At 36.2% G+C, this 12,206-nt stretch overlaps 1 protein-coding gene across 1 annotated transcript in view; it reads left to right on the top strand.

The window, feature by feature from the left end:
- Window positions 1-12,206, top strand: part of ATP2B1 (ATPase plasma membrane Ca2+ transporting 1) — an 87,223-nt gene that overhangs the window by 18,782 nt on the left and 56,235 nt on the right. The window contains exons 3-4 of the mRNA XM_042782494.1: window positions 4,095-4,349; window positions 4,442-4,567. Of these exons, the coding sequence (XP_042638428.1) occupies window positions 4,095-4,349; window positions 4,442-4,567 (381 nt within the window). The remainder of the gene's footprint in view (window positions 1-4,094; window positions 4,350-4,441; window positions 4,568-12,206) is intronic.

The following is a 12,206-nucleotide window of genomic DNA, read 5'->3' as shown; positions in this document are numbered from 1 at the left end:
CATGTAATTTACTACAGTGCAGGGGGAAGGGACCATCTCTTCTATAAGAAAATCAAGAGTAGATGGAATATGGTGGCCATTGCAATGTATGCTCCACCTAAAGATAATTCCCTACTAAAGACTTTTGTTTGTTTTCCCAGCACTTCCATTGTAGGTCTCTGAAAATACAAGATGAGGAAAGAAAAGAATACACCTCCTCAACTGTGATTACTTCCCTTTTACTGTTTGGACCTCTGGTTTTAGAACTTTAAATACCACAGCTTTAAAAAAGACTCATGTTTGATTTTTCCTTGGAAAGTGCTTCTCCGTTAGGTTAGAGTTGATAGTTGACTATAATTATCAATTTTCAGTTTGATTTTTATTGAGAGAGCTATGTAAACCACTACAGACTGAACTCACTATATTAACCAAAGAAAAATTATTTTCAAACTTTAATAACTGGGTTTATGTCCATGATGTTAGAGACGGAAATATAGGCATGTGCTACAATAAAGATTTTGATGTCTTACTAGAGCCTCTTCACTTTGTTCAGAAAATCATTAACTGGGAGCATGGTTGCATTTTCCACTTTATATATATAATATAAATTTTTTTTAAGTGAGTGTTATCTGTGAAAACAAAATGAATAAATTTCTAATGTTTATAATGCAGACAATTAAAATATTTTTGTCAGTCAAAATGCACTGGAAGGTGTTACTAAAACATACGATGATATTTTTGCTGATGTTGGAAAGTTATTTCATGTTTACGCTTTTTTTTAAGCATTTATCAGTGTATATCTTAATTATCTAGTGTTGCTCTAACAGAAATACCACAAGTGGGTGGCTTTAACAAACTGAAATTTATTTTCCCATGATTTAGGAGACTAAAAGTCTGAGTTCAGAATGCCTCATTAACATAACAAAGAAAACCCATTCTCAAATAGATTATAACCACAGATAGAGGGATTAGAATTTACAACACATATTTTTGGGGGACACAATTCAATCCATAATAGTGTACTATATATGCATCTTGTCATTATGTTATATCTTAGCACTAAATAGTAATTTGTTACAGTGAAATCTATTACTTATAAACCTACAGTCATAGAAACTAAATGATCAAAATTTATTACTAGTACTGTTTGGTGTAAAAATATGCACTGTAGCTTGCATCATAAATAGATCTACTAGTATATTCATCTACTGGTTGTCAAAACTTTTTAGTCTTAGGGCCCTCTACATTCTTAAATTATTGATAACTCCAAAGAACTTTTTGGTATGTGAATTTTATCTATAGACATTTATGTATGTTAAATTAAAACTAAGAAATTTAAAAATATTTTCAGTGTGTTTAAAAATTATAATAAACCCATTGTTTGTGGGTCAATTCCAATTCATAGTGACCTTGTATGACAAAATAGTACTACCACATAGGGTTGCTAGGCTATAATCTTGATGGGAGCAGATTGCCAAGTCTGTTGAGTTCAAACTACTGATGTTTTCATTGCAGCCAAGCACTTAACCATTGTACCACAGGGCCTCCTTAGGAAACCCATTATATTTTATATGCCATTTTGATGAAAAATAACTTTTCCAAATAAATTAATGAGAAGAGTGATATTGTTTTCATGTTATCGTACCTCCTTAATGTCTGGTTTAATTAAAGATATCTGGATTCTCATGTCCACTTCTACCTTCAGTGTATTGCATTATCACATTTGTAATGCAGTCTTTGGAAAATTCTGCTATACGTTAATGAAAGAATGAGAGGTAAATATGTCTTAGTATTATTACGAAAATCTTTTTGATTTTGGGGATCTCCCGGGGATTCCTTTTTGATTGTGTGGATCATAACAAATTATGGATAACACTGAGAAGAATGGGAATTCCAGAACACTTGATTGTGCTTATCAGGAACCCGTACATACACCAGGAGCCTTGTCGTTCAAACAGAACAAGGGGATACCACATGGTTTAAAATCAGGAAGGGAGTTCATCAGGGTTGTATCCTTTCACTATACTTACTCAATCTGTATGCTGAACAAATAATGCGTGAAGCAGAACTATGTGAAGAAGAACATGGCATCAGGATTGGAGGAAGACTCATCAACAACCTGCAATATGCAGATGACACAACTTTGCTTTTTGAAAGTGAGGATGACTTGAAGCACTTACTGGTGAAAATTTAAAGGTGACAGTCTACAATATGGATTACATCTCAACTTAAGGAAAATGAAAATTCTCACAACTGGACCAATAAGTAGCATCACAATAAATAGAGAAAAGATTGAAGTTGTTAAAGATTTCATACTACTTGGTTCCACAGTCAACACAAATGGAAGCAGCAGTCAAGACATTAGATGATGTACTGCACTGGACAAGTCTGCTGCAAAAGACCTCTTTTCAAGTGCTGAAGAGCAAAATGTCTCCTTGAAGACTGAAGTGCACCTAAACCAAACCACAGTATTTTTAGTTACCTCATAATGCATGTGAGGGCTGGACAATGAATAAGGAAGACAAAAGAAGAGTTAATGTTTTTGAGTTGTATTGAAAAGAATACTGAAAGTATCATGGACCACCAAAAGTACAAACAAATCTTTTCTGGAAGACGTGCAGCCAGAACGCTCCTTGGAAGCATGAATGGCCAGACTTCATCCCATTTACTTTGGCCATGTTGTCAGAAGGGACCAGTCCCTGGAGAAGGATATCATACTTGGTAAAGTGGAGGGTCAACAAAGAAGGAGAATGCCATCAACAAGATGGATTGACACAGTGGCTGCAGCACTGGGCTCAGGTGTAGCAAGGATTGTGAGGCTGGCACAGGACTGGGCAGTGTTTCGTTCTGCTGTACATAGGGTTGCTGTGAGTTGGAGCCAACTTTATGGCACCTAACAATAACAACAACGAGTTTCTGGACAGTACTTTGAGAACTGTTTCTCTGTTCTGTTAATGCATACACTTACATACCACTCAAGGAATAGGTCGAGTAGGGAGGCCTTGTGACAGATAACATAGATCAAATGTAAATGGTGCATGTCTCTCTGATGGATATATTTACAAGGGAACACCTTTGGTAAAACAGGTTGCTGGTATTATATTTATACTTGGACTTTACTGGAAATATTATCAAAATACCTATTTTCTTATCATTGGTAAACTATAGTGCTTTTGTGACTTTGGTCTAGGGATTCATTGCTTTTTCCCCTGCATGCAGCTCATTGTAATTGTAAATGTAAATATAAATAAATAAATAAATATAGTCAGCAGGGGATTAATTCAATTTCTAGAAATATTCTAATGGTATGATCTATTTCTATGTCAGTTGAATACTATTTATATAATATAGAGTTGTTGTTATTGTTGTTACATGCCATCGAGTCGAACCCGACTCATAGCAACCCCTCCCTTGGGTTTCTGAGGCAGTGTCACTACGGAAGTAGATTGCCCAACCTTCCTTCTGAGGAGTGGCTGGTGGGTTTGAACCGCCAGACTTCTGGTCAGCAGTCAAGTGCATTAGGCACTATGCTACCAGAGCCCCTATAATAGAGCGTAGAACTAAGAAATGAAATGAGGCTCTTGTGTCATTGTTGAAATTAAGTGGTAAATTTCATGTCTGTTCTCGATCTTTTTTCTTGCATACTATTACAATGTATTACATTTTAATATATTTAACAAATGAGATCAACATTGAAACTCTTCATTTAGAAGGTAATAGTTTAGCTTTATTTCCATTTTGAGGAAAGGAATCAGTACAGTAGTTCTACCTTGAGTTGTTCCTGAGTCCAGACTTGTTCTAATACAAAGGTTAATCTCCTGTTTTCTGGATAATTACAACTTCTGCTATTTAAAGGAATGTAAGCTATAGATTCACTTAACTGATTCACATACACAGTGACGCATGGTCATTTCTTCAGCTTGAAAATAAGTATTTGGACCAGAGCAGCACTTTCTGTCATCTTACCTCTGTTCAACTTTGGAGAACATGCTTTACAAAATTGGTGAAGTAAATAAACATAACAACAACCAAGATATGTATAGCTTAGAATTATTGGATGCATGCTATACCCTCAGTTAGAATGTCTGTTGATACACATTTTTCTTTCCAAACAGTTTGTGGAGAAGTTTCTGTTGGAGAGGAAGAAGGTGAAGGTGAAACTGGTTGGATTGAAGGAGCTGCAATCCTTTTGTCAGTAGTGTGTGTGGTATTAGTAACAGCTTTCAATGACTGGAGTAAAGAAAAACAGTTTAGAGGTTTACAGAGTCGGATTGAACAAGAACAGAAGTTCACTGTCATCAGGGGTGGTCAGGTCATTCAGATACCTGTAGCCGACATTACTGTTGGGGATATTGCTCAAGTGAAATATGGTAAGTAAAAAAGAGCAATGTATCTGGCACTACAAGCAAATTTATGTGATCTTCTTTACTACAGTGTAGCATATCACTGCTTTTTGTTTTAGGTGATCTTCTTCCTGCTGATGGCATACTCATTCAAGGCAATGATCTGAAGATTGATGAAAGTTCATTGACTGGTGAATCTGATCACGTTAAGAAGTCTTTAGATAAAGATCCATTACTTTTATCAGGTATGAATGTCTTTCATGAATTTGAACTGTTTTTTCCCCCACAGCTAAATACTATTGTCAGTAAATACATTTTCCCTAATGGCCTATACTGTGAAGAAGATTATGTATTTTATGCTGTATTCTATCCTTCTAATTCTTAAGATGATGATTCTTGTTTGTTTGTTTGTTTTTCTTTTTTGTAAGCTGGTAGAGACATTAGAGATCTTGAATCTAAGACTATTATATTTTACAAATGAGTCCATGAAATCAGGAGATTGGAGTATAAAACAAGCAATAGATTAGTATAATGATAAAACTGAAATATAGATCTAATGACATCTATTTAATTGTTCTGTTTTTCTGTGTCACATTTAGCCAGGTGAAGTATAAAATTAAAAGTCAGTATGTGTTTAAGTCAAATTAATAAACTTTTATGATAGTTTATAAAATAATTGGGCTTTTTGTTTTATTTTGTTTTTTAAATGATAAAATTCTTGAAGTTTACCTAATTAAATTCCCTGTAAACTTACTGAGGAATGAGTCTGAGACATGAACTATTTATCTAAGATTATTTGACTAATCAACAGTAGGTCCAAGAGTAACACCCACTTCTAGTCAAGACTGAATTTGCTAATGATTAAGATGTGTAGATGTGTTCTGGGAATGCAGAGGAAAGGTATTTGAGGTAACTGAGGATACTGTTAGAGATGAAGAGATGAGTGTCTACTTGGGAGGCTCTTGTAACAATCTAACTATGATAATTTGAACTAAGGTTAATTGAAAATGAAATGAGACTTCCGGTAAGATAGTGGAATAGGCAGAAAGATTGCACAGACCCTCTTCAACAAAGAAAAGGGAAACCAGTTAACACAGATACAGAAAATAATCCTGGACCCCGAGCCTTGAAGGGAAGGATATAGAAATGGACTAAACTCCAACCAGAGAATAATTTCCCTGAAAACACCAAAACAGGAGACATACGGAGTTGCAGTCTGGCAGCAGTCCTGACGACACAGACAGCTTGGATATTGCCTAGTGGTGGTAAGACCTAAAAATTAACCTAAAACTCGTCCCTGCTAGCCAAGGACTGCACAGAGGACTGCTCTGGTGGCTGGGGAATAAAAAGGGAAGCAGTGAAGAGGATGGCGGGCTGAGCTGTGGACTTTTGTCTGTCTGGAGGGCGCAGCCATTTTGAATGTTTACAAGCAGCTTGACTGTTTTGGATATTTAAAGCAACAGCATTCTTCCAGATTCCAGGGACATAAGAACAGGCTCTACCTGCCAGGAACACCAGGGACATTCCAGACCCAGACGACTGGAAAGGTGCAACATTCCCCTTGTTACTCTATACCCCACACCCTCTTAGTGAACGGAAGTGTGGCCATCTCTCACTCCCATCCACTTTCTGGGCAGGCAGGAATTCCATCCCAGTCTGTGTGCTCAGACAGAGCCTGTGTGCCCTGCCCCCCCCCCCGCCCCAATTATTTTTTCTTTTCTGTTTTTTTGTTTGTTTTTATCTGTTTTAAAATTACTATTATTATTATTACTTTTGTTCTTTGTTACTATTACTCTTTATTCTTCCCCTCCCAGGTTCTAGTTTTCAGCTTTTTTTCTCTTCCCTGTTCTTGGTTGCAATTTTTTTCTTTCTTTCTCGTGCTTAACCCTGCTCTTTGATTTTGTTTTTGCGTTGTTCCCATTTTTTTCTTCATCATTCTCCTTCTTTACCTATCTCCCCAGATACTGCAGTTTTTTTCTTCTTCTTCTTTTTTCCTTTTTTCCTTTTTTCTTTTTTTGGTTACTGTTCCTGTGTGATTAGACGGTGTAATCCATTTGTTGTCCATTTGCTTTTACTTTTTTGATGGTTATTCAGTTGTCATTTGTGTCTAACTGAGTAGCAAACAGCAACACTCCCCATATGACACAACTACACCCACACCTCCTGCAACTTTATTTACTGAGTGAGAGCAACCACTTCCTCCTCCAAAAATGGGCCAACAATAAACAGCCAACAAGAAGAACCTGACTCACCCTTGGCTCCTCTTCACAAACAATTAACAGAGATCTAAATACAATAACACCACGATGTCTCGGAGACAACAGACCATCACAGTCTACATGAAGAAGCAAGATAAAGTAGTAGAGACAAGGGAGCAGCATAGAGACTCAGAACACATCCCTGAGAAAGAAGCAGAATTGGAACTCTCTGATAAGGAATTCAAAAGAATTATATTTAGGTATTTTCAAAGGATTGAGAGACAGACCAAGGAAGACACAGAAAATACCCTAGAAGAATTTTGGAAGAAAATACAAAACCAAAATGACAAATAAAAAATTAGAAATGATTCAAAATCTACAGATAGAAATCCAGAAGATTAATACTGAATTGTCAGAAATAGATAACACATTGAGAGGGTAAAGAAGTAGAATTTATGCAGTGGAAGACGACAGAATTAATTAGATTGAAGACAAATACCTGAATGCTTCTTTGGAAAGGGATCAGTCAGAAAAAAAATCAAAACAAAATGAAGAAAGCCTAAGGTTCATGTGGAATAGCATCAAAAGGAATAACCTACATGTCACTGAAGCTCCAGAAAGGAAGAGAAAAATAAAATGACTGAGAAAAATGTCCAAGATTTGTTGGAGGAGAACTTTCCTCATAAGAAGAAAAATGAAAATATATCCGTTCAGGAAATTCAGTGAACTCCAAGCTGGATAGACCCCAAAAGAAAATCACCAAGACATATCGTCATCAAACTAATCAAAACCAAAGACAAAGAAAGAATCCTGAAAGCAGCATGGGAAACACAAAAAGTTACTTACAAAGGACAAAAACAGACTAAAAATCAGAGGTTGGAAAAAGATACATCAAGCAAATGGCAACCATAAAAGAGCAGGAGTGGCAATGTTAATTTCTGATCAAACTGACTTTAAGACAAAAGCCACCATATGAGACAAGGAAGGACATTATATAATGATTAAAAGATCAATTGAACATGAAGTTAAAACCATAATAAATATCTATGGTCCCAAAGAAAGAGCCCCAAAATACATAAGTCAGACTTTAAAAGAGATGATAAGTCAAATAGATGGCTCCACAGTGATAGTGGGAGACATTAATATACCACTTTCAGTGAAGGATAGAACAACTGGAAAGAAACTCAACAAAGATGCAGAAGAGCTAAACAATGCAATCCACCAACTTGACCTTATAGACATCTACAGAGCACTTCACCCAACAGCAGCTCAATATACATTCTTTTCCAGTGCGCATGGGATATTTTCTGTGATAGGCCACACATTAGGTCAAAAATTCTTTTAATCAAACAAGAATGAAAACACAACATACCGAAATCTTTGGGACACAGCAAAAGCAGTGATCAGAGGCCAGTTTATAGCAATAAATGTACACATCAAAAAAGAACAAAGAGCCAAAATCAACACTTTAAACCAACATCTCCAACAAATAGAAAAAGAACAGCAAGAAAAGCCTATAGTCACCAGACAAAAGGAAATAATCAAGATGAAAGCAGAAATCAATGGAACAGAAAATAGAAGGGCAATAGAAAAAAATCAACACCACCAAAAGTTGTTTTTCTGAAAAGATCAATAAAATTGACAAACCACTGGCAAAGTTAACAAAGGAAAAGAAGGAGAGAATACAAATAACAAGAATAAGAAACAAATGGGTAACATCGTAGCAGAACCAACTGAAATAAAAAGGATAATTTCAGGATACTATGAAGAACTGTACTCCAACAAATTTGAAAATCTGGAAGAAATGGACAGATTTGTAGAAACACACCACTCAACCTAAACTAACACAGACTGATGTGGAAAAGTTGAACAGATCCATAACAAAAGAAGAAATTGAACAGGTCATCCAAAATCACCAACAAAAAACTGTCCTGACCCAGACGGTTTCACTGGAGAATTCTACCCAACATTCAGAGAAAACCTGATACCATTTCTGCACAAACTATTCTAAAACATAGAAAAGGATGGAATCCACCCTAACTCATTTTATGAAGCAAGCATAACCTTGATACCAAAACCAGGCAAAGACATCACTCAAAAGGAAATCTGAAGACCAATATCCCTCATGAATATAGATGCAAAAATCGTCAACAAAATCCTGGACCATAGACTCCAGCAATATATCAAGAAAATCATTCATTATGACCAAGTGGGGTTCATATCAGGTATGCAAGGATGGTTCAACATTAGAAAAACAATCAGCGTCATCTACCACATAAATAAAACAAAGGAGAAGAACCACATGATCATATCAATTGCTGCAGAAAAAGCATTTGATAAAATCCAATACCCATTCCTGATCAAAACTCTCAGCAAAACAGGAATAGAATGGACATTCCTCAACATAATAAAGGGCATGTATGCAAAACCAACAGCCACATTATACTCAATGGAGAGAAACTGAAACCATTACTCTTGAGAACAGGAACCAGACAAGGATGCCCTCTATCACCACTTCTATTCAACATTGTACTGGAAGTCCTAGCCAGGGCCGTAAGGCAAAAAAGGTAAATCAAAGGAATCCAGATTGGTAAGGAAGAAGTCAAACTATCCTTGTTTGCTGCTGATATGATCCTAACCTAGAAAACCCAAGAGACTCAGTCAAAAATCTACTGGAACTAATTGAGAGATTTAGCATTGTGGCAGGATACAAGATCAACGTCTGAAAATCAGTTGGATTCCTGTACATCAGCAAAGAGATTGCTGAAAAAGAATAAGGAAATCAGTGCAGTTTACAATAGCTACCAAAAAAATACTTGGGAATAAATCTTACCAGGGACACAAAAGACCTTAGAAAGAAAACTATAAAAAACTACTTCAAGAAACTATAAGAGAAGGTACTTTTCCAGTAAGATGGAGGAATAGGGAAACAAGCAAGACAGACCCTCTTCAACAAAGAAAAAAAACAATTGATGGAGATACAGAAGATAATCCTGGAACCCTGAGCTTTGAAAGGAACTATACAGAAGTGGATTAGGCACCCACTAGTGGAAAAACCTGAATGAAAACAGTGAGTACAGAGACGGTCGGAGCTGTGGACTGTCAGCTACTCTGACGAGACCAACAGCCTGAATATTTCCAAGTCGTGTTAAGACTAATCTCAGATTTCTCAACAGAAACCATGCGGGCGAGAAGATAGTGGGATGGTATATATAAAACACTGAAAGAGAAAAATTTCCAACCAAGAATTACATACCCAGCAAAATTTTCCCTCAAATATGAAGGTGTAATTAGGACAATTTCAGATAAGCAGAAATTAAGATAATTTGTTGAAACCAGACCAACCTTACAAGAGATGCTAAAGGGAGCCCTTTGGACAGAGAAGCAAAAACAACCACCACCAACTGACTTAACACACATGATGATATAACCCAGAAACCAACCCAGTGATGGAAGTATCCAAAGTAAATAAGTCTACAAGATTGTAAACAGGGAACCAGAGACACCAACCGACAAATGATGAAAACTACAAACCAAAAAAGAGGGGAAAAAAATCTGTCATTTTTCTAGATGGAAGGGAAGCAAGACAACTACAGGATAGAACAGACTGTTCCACACTTGGGAAGAAAACTATAAATCACAGGGTAACCTCAAAGAAAAATAATAAACATTCACATCAAAATAATAAAGAGGACCAGCATAAATATTCAGCAAACACTAAAACAATAGCAATGAAGGAAGTGATAACATGATTCATAAACAAAACGAGCTCAGCATAGAAAATTGTATGAAACAAAGAAATCGACACCACGAAAAAGCACATGACAAAAATGACAGCAACAAATTCATATTTCCTGATAATTTTATATCTGGCAAGGGACTTATCTCTAAGATTGATGGAAAACTCCAACGTCTCAACACCAAAGGAATTAACAATCCAATTGAAACATGAACAGAAGACATGAATAGACACTTCACCAGGGAGGATATTCAGGTGGTCAGCTGATACTTGAAAAGATGCTCACAGTCATTGGCCATCAGAGAGATGCAAATCAAAACAACAATGAGATATACCGTCTCACCCCAGCACTGATGACAAGGTTCAGTGAGACAGAAAATAACAAATGCTGGTGGGGATGTGGAGAGATTGGGACTCTCCTACACTGTTTGTGTGACTGAAGTGACACAACCTCTGTGGAAAGCAATATGACGATTCCTTAGAAAGTTGGAATTGGAGATACCATTTGACCCAGCATTCCCGTTGTTAGGTATATATCCTAGAGAGGTGAGAGCCAGGATAGGAACAGATACATGCACGCTCGTGTTCATCACAGCACTATTTACGATAGCAAAAAGATGGAAACAACCTATGTGCCCATCAACAGAAGAGTGGATGACCAAACTATGGTACATATAAATACTGGAATGCTATACAGCACTAAAGAATAATGTAGAATCTGCAAAACACTGCATAATATGGATGAACTTGGAGGACATTATGCTGAGTGAAATGGGTCAATCACAGAAGGACAAATATAGTACTAGTTCGTTGTTGTGGAGGGTCAAAAATGTTTATATATGGGGGAAACTTGGTTGGTTGCCAGGGGTGGGAGGGGAGGGGAGGGAATACTGCCAGGAAAAAAAAAAAAATGCATTGACCCATGTCACTTTAGTTTTGTGTATTTCACTGTATATAAATCATATTTCAATAAAATGCGTTAAAAAAAAAAAGAAACCATAAGAGATCTACATAAATGGAAGAACATCCCATGCTCGTGGATGGAAGATTGAACATTTTGAAAATACCAGTTCTACCCAAAGCAACCTACACATTCAATGTAATCCCAATCCAGATCCCATCGACATTTTCTAAAGATATGAAGAAAGCAGTCACTAACTTTATATGGAAAGGAAAGAGACCTCAGATAAGCAAAGCACTATTGAAAAAGAAGAACATAGTAGGAGGTCTCATATTGCTGGACCTCAAAACCTACTATACAGCCACAGTAGTCAAAACTGCCTGGTATTGCTACAATGACAGACACATAGACCAGTGGAATACAATTGAGAACCCAGAAATCGATCCATCAACCTATGGTCAGCTGATCTTTGACAAAAGGCTGAAATCCATTAAATGGGGAAGAGAATGTTTGTTTAATAGATGGTGCTGGCAAAACTGGAGATCCATTTGCAGAAAAATGAAACGAGCTATACCTTACACCATACACAAAAACTAACTCTAGATGGATCAGAGACTTAAATGTGAAACCTAAAACTATAGAGTTCCTCAAGAAAAATCAGGGGGAAATTTAGGGGCCCTAATAAATAGACTGGCAAGCATAACCCAAAATGGACAAACAGCAGAAGAGAAACTAGATGAATGAGACCTTATAAAAATTAAATTTTTTTTTTTTTCATTTTACTGAAATATAATTTATGTACGGTAATTTGATTATAATTGATGTGAAATCTAGCAAATCACTTTTTTTTTTTTTTTTTTTTTTTCTAGAGCAGTTTTTTATTTAATTTTTTTCATTTTTGGTAACAGCTTTACTGAGATGTAATTTACATACCATAAATCACCCATTTAAAGTATATGATTCAATGAGTTTTAGTGTATTCACAGGGTTACAACTGTCATTACAATCAATTTTAGAACATTTTTATCGGCTTCAAAAGAAATCCC

This window comes from Orycteropus afer, unplaced genomic scaffold (genome assembly GCF_000298275.1).
Source record: "Orycteropus afer afer isolate SDZICR_OR568_19922 unplaced genomic scaffold, OryAfe1.0 scaffold00343, whole genome shotgun sequence".
Classification (NCBI taxonomy): Eukaryota; Metazoa; Chordata; class Mammalia; order Tubulidentata; family Orycteropodidae; genus Orycteropus; species Orycteropus afer.
The sequence above is the reverse complement of the archived record's forward strand: the minus strand, read 5'-3'. Positions and strand labels throughout refer to the sequence as shown.